The sequence below is a fragment of the Pagrus major genome, chromosome 19 (assembly GCF_040436345.1).
Source record: "Pagrus major chromosome 19, Pma_NU_1.0".
NCBI classification, from domain to species: Eukaryota; Metazoa; Chordata; class Actinopteri; order Spariformes; family Sparidae; genus Pagrus; species Pagrus major.
Window position 1 is genome coordinate 26,905,152 of NC_133233.1, and position 13,715 is coordinate 26,918,866.

Consider the following 13,715-nt stretch of genomic DNA (forward strand, 5'->3'; position numbering starts at 1 on the left):
TCTGCTTCTCCTTTTGGAGACCCTAAGAGCCACAAGTGACCCTGCATCCTGTGAGCGCAGCGCTCTAGTGGGGTAACAGGGCCCTCTGAGCTCTTTAAGATGTGCCGGTGTCTGGCCATTAAAGGTTTTGAATGTGATTTCTGGATTCTAGTCTTCAGATTGTATGCAGGTCCAATAGGGGGCGCACCAGTAGCTCAGTTGATGGTGTCCTGCTGCAGAGGCCCAGGGTTTGAATCTGACCAGTGGCCCTCTGCTGCACGTCATCCCCTGTCACTCTTTGCGTATCCTTAATAAAGCAAAGAAAAGTCATGTATAAAGTATATATATACTTAAATATCAGTCCAATAGTCCACAGAAAAACAATGTACAAGAAAATGAATATTAAAATCCGGTTAAAAGTTTTTCTAACATCTCTTATCAGGTTGAAAATACTGTTTTTATCTGTGTGATGTTCTGAGAATAAAAAGATTCAACAGTTATTCCTGAATCACTGTGTGTACCATTGATGCACAGTGTCCGTTGATGCACAGTGTCCATTGATGCACAGTGTCCATTGATGCAGTGTCCATGGCAGGAAACATTCAAGAAACTCCTTCAAAATAACATTGAAAAATAAAAAAGTAGATGTTTTATTATTGGCATGACTCTGAGTAAAAATAAAATAAAAATATGACTGTGATTTAATATTTCATGCATCAAAAGGTTAATATTTCAAATTATATGAGCTGATTAGTCAACGTGCAACTATTTTGTTAATAAATGACCCGTTGAAGCCAGAAACACCAACAATTTTCTGTTCATAACTTTTCTAATATGAGGATGTGATTGTTTTCCTCACTGAATATTGTTTTTGAAAACTTTTTTTATTGTTTTTTCAGAATAATCAGCATTCATACAATAATAGCACTTGTAGTTTGAAGCATATACCAGCAAACATACATCAACAACAACCAAAGAAAGCAATACAGTGAAACATATACCCCCACATGGATACAACACACAAACACAAACAGGTGCTAGTGTCGGTATTTACATCTCCAACATCGTCGTGTACCAGGTTGCTGAGTCTTTTAAAAATCCTAAACTGAATATTTCGGGCTTCTGGAGTGTTGGTAAGACAAAACAAGACGAGGAAAGATTATTAAAACAGCGGTTAAAACTGAAGTTTTCCAACAGAGACCTTCTGCACACTGTGGATCGCTGATAAAGCTCCCACTCTTAATCAGCAGCTGTGAACTGTGACAAGAATCGTTCCAGTTGAAGCTTCCTCGTCAGGCTTAAAGGGGCACTACGTAGTTTTGGAGAGGAAATTTAAACTCAGAATTAATGAGGTGATAATACAAAGTCAGAAATATGTATTTTTTTCCATAAGTTAATAAACAAGCTGTTCTCAGAGGAAAATAAGGTTCCAGAACACTGTTTGAAGCTAGACAGGTGGCAGGGTCCGCCACATATAAACAAAGTCAAACAGTATGAAACTGTGTTGTCCTCTGAGGTCAGTTTGTTTCTTCAATCAAGAGTTTGTTTATTTAGTTTGTTTAAAAACTCAGCGAATAAAGATTTCTCTCTTCTGATAAAAAAACCTTCCCCCAAACTACAGAATGCTCCTTTGAAGGGTAAAGCGCTGGATAAAACAGGCATGTTGAAGGCTGAGCTCTGGACTCCCTTCTCTTCTTCTTGTTTTCCATGTGTGCATTGTGTCTTCTTGTCGAATAAACACATATTTTTTTAACATAAAACCTTAATAAGTTGTGACAGCGGTGGGAACGAGGCGCTCCAACTCTTCTTGAGACCAAAAAAAAAACAAAAAAAAACAGACGCCCTTTGCCTAAGAACGACTAAACTGCTGAGTTGCCAGGTTTGATTGGCACGGACCTGGCATCCCTTTCTGCCAGGCTCCAACCGGAACCCACGAACGCCCCCCCCCCCCCCTCCCTCCTTCCTCTACGGATGCTGCAGTAAAGTTGGCCGCGCATGCGCATTCACGGTCCTCTTTTTCGTGGAAGGTAAGTGTGGCATGGCGCGTGTTTCTGCCTTGGGGGGATAAACGGGAGACCTAACGGTTTTTTAAGCGAGCCGAGGACGGATCCGTGGGTATGAAAGTAGCCGTGTGCCGCTCGGAGAAGCCGGGGAGGTGGTTGTTTGATTTCTCGGCGGTGGAGGAGGTTTCGCAGGGGCAGGGTGTGGGTGTCCGCGATCCAGCTAACACTATCGGGTTGAATCAAAGGGACATGCGGCCTTCGGCGGCGCGGTCGGGGGGGAAGTCGCTTGTCATTCTCTCGGCTAATTTCTGCTTTTTTTTCCGCCGCGCGTTCACAATCCGTCGTCTGCGCGTCGTCCGTCTTTTTAAACGATTTATCGCGTAAAAATAGCGAGCTTAAACACCGCAGCCGCTGTCGGCCGAGCGTCAATCCCTGCCTTTATTTGGACGGAGCTGAATGGGCTGCTAGCATGACTAGCCGCTGTTAGCATCGCATTAGCCACCGCTACAGTCGTATAACGGTATCCGCTGTTTGCGAAGCGGCGGCGCGTGTTGGTCGGATAAATACCCGCCGCGGCTTCAAAAGCGGCTTCCTACGACGCGAGTTCACGTAATGCAGTTTGTTCACACCGAAAATATGAGCCAGCACGAGCTAATGTTTGCGTAATGCCTCGGTATTGTTAGCTGGCGCTGTAGCGTTACCGTTATCTGGCGCAGCTGCACTTGTAAACTCCAGGCCAAGCTAACGCTAACTTCTCTCGGCTTGCGTTAGCTAATGTGTTCCGTGTGAGACCGCTGCGATCACCGCTGTAGTTCCCCCCCTCGGAGTTAATTTGCTTATCTGGAAATAATTAATATATCTTAGTTGCTAATTAGCCGATGTTAGTTTTTTTGATGAGTTATGAAGTTTAGCTGAAGTTGCAGTTAGCAACACCAAAAAAAAAAAAAAAAACTGCTGGTAGGACTGAAGTGGCGCAGCCGTCCACCCTCGTGTCGACCCGGGTTAATTGTCCGTACTTCCACATTTTGGTGTCGCTTTGTGTGTTTTTAATATTTTTTTAGTTTGACTTTAATTACTCACAGCGGACTTAATGAAATCGGCGGAGCAGATCATGAGGATGCCACTTTTCTCGAGATCTCGCGATATCGATTAGCAAGGTAGCGCTCGAACCGCACAGTGGGGCCCTGAAAAGGCTGCAGTGGTTCCGAGCTCAACCCGGGCAGGGACCGGGCCATTAAAGTGTCATTTAGCCCGCTGCAAACCTGAAATGGTGTGATTTGCCAATCAGGTGTTCACACGCAGGGGGTTTACCTTTTGTGTTTCAGGTGCAGACTAGTCAAAGTTCACAATATGAGGGAAAAAAATTATATTTAAAAGTCAAGAGTGAATAAAAGCAGCTCATAAATGTAGTTTCATTAATAAAAGTGCAGTTTAATCAGAAAGATCTTCATTGACTGAACCAAACTAAATAAACAAACTTTGATTTAATGACTGAATAAACAAACTGCTCTTAAAAACAACACAATTTCATGTTTTACTTTGTTTAAATGTGTGGCGGACCCTGCCACCTTTCTAGCTTCAAACGGTGGTGTTTTCCTGAGAATGGCTTGTTTATTCACTGATGGAAACAATATATACTTCTGAGTTTGTATCATTACCTCATTAATATTGTAAATATATAAATTATGAGTTTTTCCTCTCCAAATCTAGTGTCCCTTTAACAATGAGAAAAAATGGGCATATTAAAGTCGGCTTCATCAATGTAAAATAATAATTTGGCCATAAAGAAAGTGTTTTGTGAGTTAGTGTTTTTGGTACGTCTCCCTGGAGGTTTTAATTGTAGATGAGAAGCTGGGTTAATTCGAGGGGAAGTAGCTGGTGTCACGTTACTTCACACGCTGGTGCGACTGTGGCAGCCGTCATGTAAAAACCTCAAACTGCTGATCTTTAAAAAAACACAAAGGTAAAGCTCCTGCAGAACCAGCAATGGGCTCGTCCATCACTGCGCTCGTTGACCTTCTCGCCCTGTCTGTGCCTCTCGGCTCCGAGCGTATTGGTTTCTAGCCTAGATACAAACTTAAAAACAGCTCGTAAATGTTCAGTTAACATGTATTTGACTCTTAATCAGTGCCGAGCCAAATGTATTGATGTGTGAATATCTTTTGCAGCGCCCCTGACCCATCGCACCATGGCAGATCCCGATCTTGATTTCACGACCGGCGAGTCTGGCGCCTCCGCCACCTACCCCATGCAGTGCTCTGCTCTGCGAAAGAACGGCTATGTGGTGCTGAAGGGACGTCCCTGCAAAATTGTGGAGATGTCCACTTCCAAGACCGGCAAGCACGGACATGCCAAGGTAAAATCATCCTCAAACCGTGGTTAATGTAGCCCCTTTAAACTGACAGCAGCTGAGAGGCTGCAGTGCAATGTTAAAAGGGGAAAAAACTCAACCGGCGTCAAAGATGTTTGGCAGAGACGGGAGGCTCGGCTTGGGTTTAATGATCTCAGATTTCACATCAGTCTGAGCCAAGCTGCCTGAAGTGCTGCTCTTGTAATGCACAGTCTGCTTATCTTTTTCTTCAAACACCAGGGTGCTCCCACATGGACTTTAACCTCCGGTGGGACTTCACAATATCACAATAAATGTAAAAAAAAAAATTAAGATTCTGGTTGAACACTTAAAAGTTGGCATCACTTATTTACTGATTTAAAAATTGTGAAATACTTTGTACATTGAAATCCCCGTGCACCTGCCTCCTAAACTGGGGGAAACATTTTTATCTGTCATGCCATGACTCGTGGTCTGTACACGGACCGCAGATTAAAAATGACCAAAAACCAGAGATTCAAACATCAACAAGTGTTAAAGTGGAGCGCCTGGGTTGCTTCTGGTTTTTTAATTGGTCTTTTTCACACTTTCCAAGAGCACCGGACACAATTTATCTACACTGTGTTACAGCAGTATGTGTTCATATGTACTCTCTCTGCTAAAGGTGCAGTATGTAAGAATTGCCCACCTGTCAAATTCATACTCCTAACAAATAGATGGCAACATATCACCAAGGTAACCGCTAACTGTAGCTGCTGTTTGGTAGTGAGCACAGTTAACCGAGCAGCTAGCGGTCGTATCAGCTGACTCTACCACCTGAGCAGTGCTGGTGTTTACTATCGGAGTATCACCTCTTGAGGTACAAAATGGCTCGGGGCTGACTGGTTACTTGAATAATTACATCTGGGACACCGTACGAAGATGTCCTCGACATGTCAAAACTGTTACCCCTTCAAATTCAGTTGATTTTTTTGTTTTAAATGAATTCTTACATAACCTTTTAAATAAACGGGGATTTTTGGGCCTGGTGTAAATCAATGTTTTTAGTTCAGTTGAACAGCAAAGTTTCACTGGGACAGGATTCATAAATACTTCACATCACTGTGTAATAATAAACATTTTCTTCTGCAGGTTAACCTGGTTGGTATCGACATCTTCACCAACAAGAAGCATGAAGATATGTGCCCCTCCACCCACAACATGGAAGTTCCCTCCATCAAGAGGATAGACTACCAGGTATGCAGCTTCATACCGTCTCTCACAAGTGTCACAGCAGTTTACCAAAAAGTGTATAACTCAGTAAGAAATGTTGGGTGTTTTTAAAGCATGTTCAGCTCTTTGTGGTCAGACTGGAACTGAGTAGTAGCGGTTGACCGTCTTTTCAGGGTTGATATTGATTATTAGTAATTGAGGAGACCGATAGCTGGGACCGAAATGCATTTACAGGAAAAAATAATCAAAATAAAATGTAATGAACTAAAATGTACTCGAGCACTGCACTTACATACAAATTTGAGATACTTTGCTTTTACTTCACTTCATTTATTTGATCAATTCAGCTGCTGGTTACTTTGCAAATACAGATAATTCAGTGCTGATCAGCTGTTACACGTGATATCAGATAGTGCTGTGGACACTGAGACAACAGAGTGCTGACCACATACTGAGAGAGGCTGCCGCACCAGAGCTAAAGTTGTGCATTCTTTAAATAAATGCATCTTATCGGCAATTGGACACAGAAAATGGCGATGCTGATAGTCGGGGAAAGTGCTGAATATCTGCTCTGATAATCTGTGTATCCCTACTCAGTAACTTCAGGTTGCTCGCTCAATTTACATCGAGAAAACTTACTTGCTCACTTAATTTGACCAGGAGTACATTTATCAAACAGCTAAACATTTTCAACACACCCAGAATTGGCGTGGCGACTGCAGTAATTCTGCTTGTGATCCAGTTTTCCCCTCCAACTCTGAGCATCATCTTCTAATATGAACAAGAAAATGGAAGTAACCAGCACTTCTGTGTAATTGTCGGCACAATGCAGTCAGGACGTGTGCTGTGAGTTAATTGTTGCAGTAAATGTGGTCACTGACAGTTTTCTAATGTGTCCTCACCTTCCAGTTGGTTAACATCAATGAGGGCTACATGTCCTTGATGAGCGACAACGGCGACATCAGGGAGGACCTGCGTGTCCCTGACAACGACATCGGCAAGGAAATCGAAGCAAAGTTCGATGCGGGTGATGAATTCATGGTGAGTGTAAACAGATCCTTTTTGAACCACAGCGCAGATGTACCAGATCATTCAGGGGTCACAGGATAATTGGTGGATCTGTGTAATTCCTGGCCTGCTTACAGGCAGGAAGGCGCCCGACACCAGAAACTAAAAGATGTAAATGACGACATGGCAAATATTTGACATTGTCGACAGCAGTGAGAACACGACACGTCTTGATGTGTCTACCATGTGTTTTATGATTGTGACATTTTTAATTTTCACTCCTGAAAGCAGACGGGGTTCAGTCCTGAATTGAAGCAGAAAGTCATGGCTCGGGGGAAATGTGAGGCGTGTGAGCCGCGTGTGTAAAGTTTCAGATGATTGACTCGAACATGTTGTGTGTGCTCACTCTCCGCAGGTCACCGTGATTTCTGCCATGGGGGATGAATGTGCTGTCGCTACCAAGGTCTTGGCCCAGAAATAGGGAGACGGACTTTGCTGCCCAGGCAACAAGCACCACCCACAACCAGTCTCTTGCATTCTCATTGGTTCTGTCACCAAAGCGTCGGCCTTCACAGACAACCTCAATCATTCTGTTGTGATTTCTCATCATTGATCTTTTTTTTTCTCCCCTTTTCGTTTCTCTTTTCCATTTGCTGTTGGGAAAGTTCCACTGCAGCTCGCTGCGTGGTCCTCCGCCTGATCGCTGAGGTTTTGTTTGGTAACAATCTACTTTATATAAAACAACTTCAAAAATAATGATCAGTTGCTCATTCCTGCTTATTTTTGCCTTCAAGTGTTGGTTTCACCACTCACATTCCTGAATGTTTAAATAACAACGGGATTCAGCTTTTGTATGATTATTTTTTTATATTCTTGAATATAGCAGGTCTAGCCTTTTAGAGGGAAGGGAAGGGGGGCAGTTTTTGAGTTGTTAAAGCAGTGGGAGGGAGGGGTTGCCCCTGTAGATACTAAATTCTGGTTTAGGTTGTCCCTCTAGCAGCCATATCGCTTTCCAGCATGGCCTTTTGCTCTGGTTCCTGAGTGGATTGGGTGCGACAAGGTCCATTTTTCTCCTAATTGCTGGTAATGGTGGTGGCTAGCACTTAGAGCACTTGAGGTCCACCCCAGCATGTCAAAGCTCTAAAACCAAGAAAAGAGAAGTTTTTTTTTTTTTCTTCCCCCAAGAAGACCAGAAACAAGCTTCAGTGATTTACCCTCGTGATGCCAGTCTCTTGTCTGTGTAGAAGTTTGAGGGGCGTGAGGGTCCTGTGCACTCACACCTCTCGTCCACCGGGGCAGTCGAGGGCTCACCCCGCTGCCCCGGTCATCCCCCAATACAAAAGGAGTGTTATATCTTGTTTTGAGAGGCATGAGTGTGTAGCGGTGTGGGCCTCCGAAATGTGGGAGGCGGTTTGCAGTGAGGCGTGTGGTTCTTTTGAGGGACTCGATCGGGTTGGGGAGGGTGGTAGAGTTGCAAAATTTTTGTTCACTCGAGGCCTTTGTCACCTGACTGGAGATGGCAAAAATAAAACGATGAAACAAATGGACAAAAACTGCAAACTATGTCTGGCTTTCTGTCTCCAATACACCCAGTAATTTGAAGTCGTTGTGGTAACGTGACGGTGTGGCTCACACAATGGTGGATTGTTTTTTTTTAAAGTGCTCAAATCCTAACAAACCTAATCCCAAAATGTGTAGTTTACAAGCTCAGAACTGTCAGGGTTGTAGAGGTGAAGTGTGGTGAAAGGTGTGGTTGTGAATGGCAAGACACTTTTTTTTCTGGTTTGAATTGTGCCACGGGATGTTTTTCAATCTAAAAGATCACACTTGAACTCTAAAATTGCAGTTTGTCAGAAAACTAATCAAGTATAAGACTGTGCAAGGACATAATTTGAAAGTCTACATACCCAACAATCACGTAATTGGTGTCTGATGTAACACTGACCAAAACCTATTCTGAGCTGCTTCTGTGAATTGGCTTTCTTAAAACTAACTTCTTCGGGGATGACTGGCTGCAATATGTCCAGACTTCTTTGGGTTTTTTTTTTAAATACTTGTTCAGGTGATTGTGAGTTGATGTTCGTGAGGAGGGTTTTACACTAAACTAAATGGTGATTTACCATCTTAACGGCTTTATTGAACTGCAAAATGATCTTTTAAATTCAAACATGTAGTCTGTGGTACAGTTCAAACAGAATCAAAACAATTGTCTCGCCATTAACTTCTGTTCAAAGAGGGTTTCGCCTCTGTGTGTTTACAAGCTCAAAACATTTTTTTCAAAACTTTATTGCCATTTATGCACAGTAACAGACAATTAACATAGAAGAAAATCACCTTGAGATTGGGTTTCACTTGTCATAAAGATAAAATTGCACCATTATAGGGGTAGATCATACTTGCAGTTACCTGATGTATACCTGCAAAGACTGTACATAAAAAATAAAATGGATGAAAATAAAAATTATGGTACAAGAATCCTAACCAATAGTCAATAACTGGTGTCCTTTTCCTTCTAAAAAAAAAAATGGGCACTGTTAGTTGCAGCTGTCTTCCATCATGTAAACATGTCTGACTTCTGTGTTGTGGAAGCGTTAAGTTTCATCCATTTAATCATTTTCACCAGAATATGCAACATAACATTATTCAGGTGGGCAGGTAATACTTTGTATCAGAGCTTCAGTGGGTCCAGGCGGGTGTCCTTTCCTAGATTTTTCTCCAAAATGTCTATTTTTGGCCTAATATGGTCACCAACCGTGTCACCGTTCCCTCCAGCATTTGTGGGTAGACTTATTTTTCAAAGACAGAAGTTGTCAGTGGCGTCTTAAAGCCCGGGCTCCCTCCAACACGGACCAGGAGGTGGACTTTAAAGCCTCACTGGCTAGCTTTACCCCCTCACACCACAGACCAGGGGTTTGGAGCATTTGCATCCCCAGTCGCCATTAAAAACCAAATTTCATGTAGCTGTGGCCATGTTTTCGGTTGTATTTAGCTTTTTTCTGCTCACTGTCTCCAGTGTCCTCACTGTCAGCGGGCCTTTTTTCAGTCCCGGTCCTTGTTTCAGTCTGCCTCTGACCCACAGGTGTTTTCACTGTCATTTAAACATTTAAACTTGTGTTGGCATTTCCAGGAAAATAGATCACAAAACACAGTCCATAAATCATAAATGGCTTGGGAACCCCTGTCCTATAACTCAAAACTATTTTGTTGGTTCATTCAACTGAAGATGTCTTCATAAACTTCAGTTTGGATACAAGTAAAACCTGCTTAACCAGCTGGAGCACTTTAATTATGAAAAGAGCTTTATTCTTTAACAAGTTTAGAGTAGTGAAGGTGATTAAAGGGGAAGTATGTAGTTTTGGAGAAAAACTCAGAATTTTAATATTTACAATATTAATGAGGTGATAATACAAACTCAAAAGTATTTCTCTTTTCCATAAGTGAATAAACGAGCTGTTCTCAGAGGAAAGTACGGTCCTCATGATGGTAATAATGTGATGGTAGTCTAGAGGGCTCGAGAACTGAAAAAGCTGAAGGCAACGAGAGAAAAAGTTGTGGTTTTTCTACAAATACAAACACGACTGAAACTACTGAGAGGGAGAAAAAAAAGCCTGTGCTTCAACATTTCCTGGATCTGTGCTGTATTTCCTTCTGTTGTGTGTCTGCACATGTAGTCATGGCAGCACATAACGTGTCTTCAGTTGCAGAGCGGAGACACGCCCGGCCTACATGTCCTCCATGGTGGTGTGATGATGAACAGTCATGTGAGCCTCCCTGCACGCCGAGCCACACAAACCACCACAATGGAAAGAAGGCTGCGCGTCTGTCATGGCTGCTCTGACTCATCTGGATGGATTTTTGTTTTCTCTCTGCAAGTTCATACAAATGCAGCTGACTGATGTTAGCAGGTCTGAGGCCCTGGTGTGTGTGTGTGTGTGTGTGTGTGTGAATGATTAACCAGGCTCAGCAGGTTTATTATCAGGGTGTGTTTGGGCTGTGGTTGACCTTTGGACTGGTCACCTGACACAGACAGCTGCTGAAACAACAGGTAAAAGTTAAACTGTGAAGTTTTCAGATTGACCCTGGTGACGTGCAGCTGCAGCTGTTGTGTGTTCAGCGCATAAAAGACACGTTTCCCTGTTAAAAAAGCTGTTCCTGGTCTTCACTCGAGCCATTTTCTCAGATTCATGTGTGGAAATGTTTATTTCTGCTGTCTTCACCATATTTGGTAAGGGCGTTCCACGCGGCGCTAGCTACGTCACAGCTGCGTCACGTCCGGTTCCCTCTTTCCCTTCCGAGCTCTTAACATGGCACCGGTAAGTCCGGCCAGCTCCTCCCGAATCTACGCTTTTTTGTTACTAATTCCTTCGCCTTTCTGATTTAATCCACTCAATATCGTGTAAACCGAAGTGAAGCTTTGACTTTAGAGCTGTGTGTCGAACAATGAGCGGGTTTAAAGGGAAGCAAACCAGCGAGCTAGCAGAGTTAGCATTAGCTCGTAGTATTCTTGACGGTAGCGTACACGTGTCCCATTCACCAGCCCGTTACAGGGGGCCGAGCTCCACTGAGAAAAAATCGCGTTTATTTTATATCAGTGTTTTTCCTCCTCTTAACTGAATAACTTGATCCGTACATGTAAGTCTACATGTAGTATCTGACCCACTAGTTAATTCGGCATGACATAAATATAAGATAACCTAATTATTAATCTTATTTAAATGAATTGAGGCAGCTTGATTTAATTTTTAAATCTCAGATTAGCACTGTTATTTGTCGGTAGTGTTGTAAAAAGTACGTAATAGTCATACATGAGTGAAGGTAAAGATAACCTGTCAAAATATTACTCTGGTGATAGTGAAAGTCATCCATAGTGAAAGTATCCAAGTATTTGGCAATAAATGTACTTAAGTGTCTAAATTACAAGTAAAAGTAAATTATAAATATATTTACATCCAATTTTCAGCATTTTTCTATTGGAATCATGTTTTTTCATTGAATTGTCAATTAAATCAGCATGAAACCTTTAAAGTAACTAGTGACTAAAGCTATCAAATAAATGTAGTGGAGTAAAAGTACAATATTTACCTTGAAACTATCAGAGTGGAAGTATAAAGTGACAAAAATGTAAATACTTGAGTAGAGTACTGTACTTGAGTAAATGTACTTGGTTTCACTACTTGTTGGCGTTAACATTTATTGACAAATGTTTTTACATGTCAGTAAAATTCAGGTAGTTGCTGCCTGTCACTGTTTATTTGTACCGATGGTCACAAGTCGAAAAGGTTGAGAAACGCTGTACTTCAACGCTGAGACAAGTCCAGAAAGATGATAGAATAGAGGGAGGAAACAATAATTAGACTACAGGTAGCTTACAGCTTTATGGTGATGAAGAATATGGTGCATTCACAGACCTAATCGTCACAGATGTCTTTATAAATTTACTACCAGCGAAAATGAATCTAGTGTCTGTAAATAGTAAAGTAAGATGTGGTAGTTAACTGGTGTAAGCGGAGCAGTAAAAGTAAGAATAGTGACTTTAAAGAGGAGCAGATTCAGATCTGTGCTGCTGCTGATATCAAAGTTTCTGATCTTGCTCCCTGTTTTTTAACCTGTCAGATCAAACAGAGGAGGCCGACTGTCGGCAAGAAATCCAAAAAGGGAGCTTCATGGAAGTTCACCTTGGACCTGACCCACCCTGTGGAGGACGGGATCCTGGATTCTGCAAACTTTGTAAGTCTAACTGCAAAAGTTACTGTGCTTTAAGTGTTAGAGACGCTGTGAACGTCGGTAAAAAACCCAGTACAACATTTCCTTTGCATCCATGATCCTCATTGTTTTCTCACACCGTAACTTTTTCCATAATGTAGTCATGAAAGGGTTAATTTAGTGACCTCTGCAAGCAGCTAACCCCGTGTCTGGACTAGGGTTCCCTTCCCTAGCTCCTAATTTACTAGGGTTCTCTTCCCTAGTGTGTCACTGTGCTCTGTCCCACAGGAAATCTTCCTCAAAGAGAGGATAAAGGTCAACGGAAAGACGGGGAATCTGGGTAACATCGTCCAGGTCGGCCGCATGAAGAACAAGATCAACGTCACGTCTGAGAAGCAGTTCTCCAAAAGGTGAGATGAGATGTGTTGGAGCGAACGTCGCTCATGATGGAACCTCAGGAAACATTATGGGAAATCAGAAAACTGCTGCTTCAAAAGAGAAACCAGACTAATTCATATTTTATTGCGCTTCAAATATCTTAGGACTAAGCAATGCTCCCCTTTCCCCTCCAGGTATCTGAAGTACCTCACGAAGAAGTACCTGAAGAAGAACAACCTCCGTGACTGGCTCAGAGTGGTGGCGTCTGACAAGGAGACGTACGAGCTGCGTTACTTCCAGATCAGCCAGGACGACGAGGAGTCGGAGGCAGACGAGTAGACGGTCGCAGCAGAGCTCACAGCTGTCTGTGTGTGTGTCAGGAGAATAAACGTGGAAAAACAACATTTCTGTCTTGTTTTTATTTTTATTGTTACTAAGACAAAATATCTGCACATCGAAACGTGTGATGGGTGTTGAGAGCGAACACACCTCCAATTCAACTTGAATTTTTCCGTTTTATGACGGCGTCATAGTTCATTACAGCCAAGTGTTCTGACAAAGCAAGACCGGAATGAAATGGGAATTATTTAAGAGGCGCTGAACTAATTATTATATATAATAAAAACATGAAATCACTGTTATCGTCACTACCTGTATATCTCCACAGCCCGTACACTGATCTGCGTTTTGACTCACCAGTCAGAATGAAACGTATTGAGAAGACTTTGCCACCTTGTGATTTAATAAAGATATCTTCATTTAAAATCTATAAAACTTTACATTAGCAGGAGATTTTAAAACAGGACAAAGGTAGAAAAAGTCACCGTTAATGAAAGGTTTATAAAAACGGAGAAATTCAGGATGTTTTTATAACTGTAGGCCTTGAAAATGAAATAAAGTCCAGTTGCATTGATCAGCAACTTGTGTGTTTGTGAAGGTGTCTGATGGGATAATTTTACAGTACTGTAATAGATGTTTCCATTATTTAGTCCACCTCATTCATATCAATTTGGACAGGCTAAATATCACCGATGTGATTCAGCAGCACCTCAAACTACATCCTCTAAAATGAACCAACACCTGTAATCAGTTTATTTAGGATT

At 42.2% G+C, this 13,715-nt stretch overlaps 2 protein-coding genes across 2 annotated transcripts; both read left to right on the plus strand.

The window, feature by feature from the left end:
• The first annotated feature begins 1,985 nt into the window (after positions 1-1,985).
• On the plus strand, positions 1,986-8,091 carry eif5a (eukaryotic translation initiation factor 5A). The gene is made up of 5 exons (XM_073488005.1): positions 1,986-2,006; positions 4,151-4,338; positions 5,443-5,547; positions 6,433-6,564; positions 6,947-8,091. Exons 2-5 carry the CDS (start codon positions 4,171-4,173, stop codon positions 7,010-7,012), a joined length of 471 nt encoding a protein of 156 aa, XP_073344106.1. The 5' UTR covers positions 1,986-2,006; positions 4,151-4,170; the 3' UTR covers positions 7,013-8,091.
• A 2,728-nt stretch (positions 8,092-10,819) lies between these two features.
• On the plus strand, positions 10,820-13,014 carry rpl22l1 (ribosomal protein L22-like 1). Its single transcript, XM_073488010.1, has 4 exons — positions 10,820-10,844; positions 12,145-12,258; positions 12,523-12,644; positions 12,807-13,014. The coding sequence occupies exons 1-4, from the start codon at positions 10,836-10,838 to the stop codon at positions 12,949-12,951; spliced, it is 390 nt and encodes a 129-aa protein (XP_073344111.1). The 5' UTR covers positions 10,820-10,835; the 3' UTR covers positions 12,952-13,014.
• Positions 13,015-13,715: the final 701 nt, after the last annotated feature.

Coding starts and splice junctions, on each gene's coding strand:
- rpl22l1 (XM_073488010.1), top strand. Junction 12,259..12,522: donor TCCTGGATTCTGCAAACTTT/GTAAGTCTAACT, acceptor TCTGTCCCACAG/GAAATCTTCCTCAAAGAGAG. Junction 12,645..12,806: donor GAGAAGCAGTTCTCCAAAAG/GTGAGATGAGAT, acceptor TTTCCCCTCCAG/GTATCTGAAGTACCTCACGA.
- eif5a (XM_073488005.1), top strand. CDS start 4,171: ATGGCAGATCCCGATCTTGATTTCACGACCGGCGAGTCTGGCGCCTCC. Junction 4,339..5,442: donor GCAAGCACGGACATGCCAAG/GTAAAATCATCC, acceptor TTTCTTCTGCAG/GTTAACCTGGTTGGTATCGA. Junction 6,565..6,946: donor ATGCGGGTGATGAATTCATG/GTGAGTGTAAAC, acceptor CACTCTCCGCAG/GTCACCGTGATTTCTGCCAT.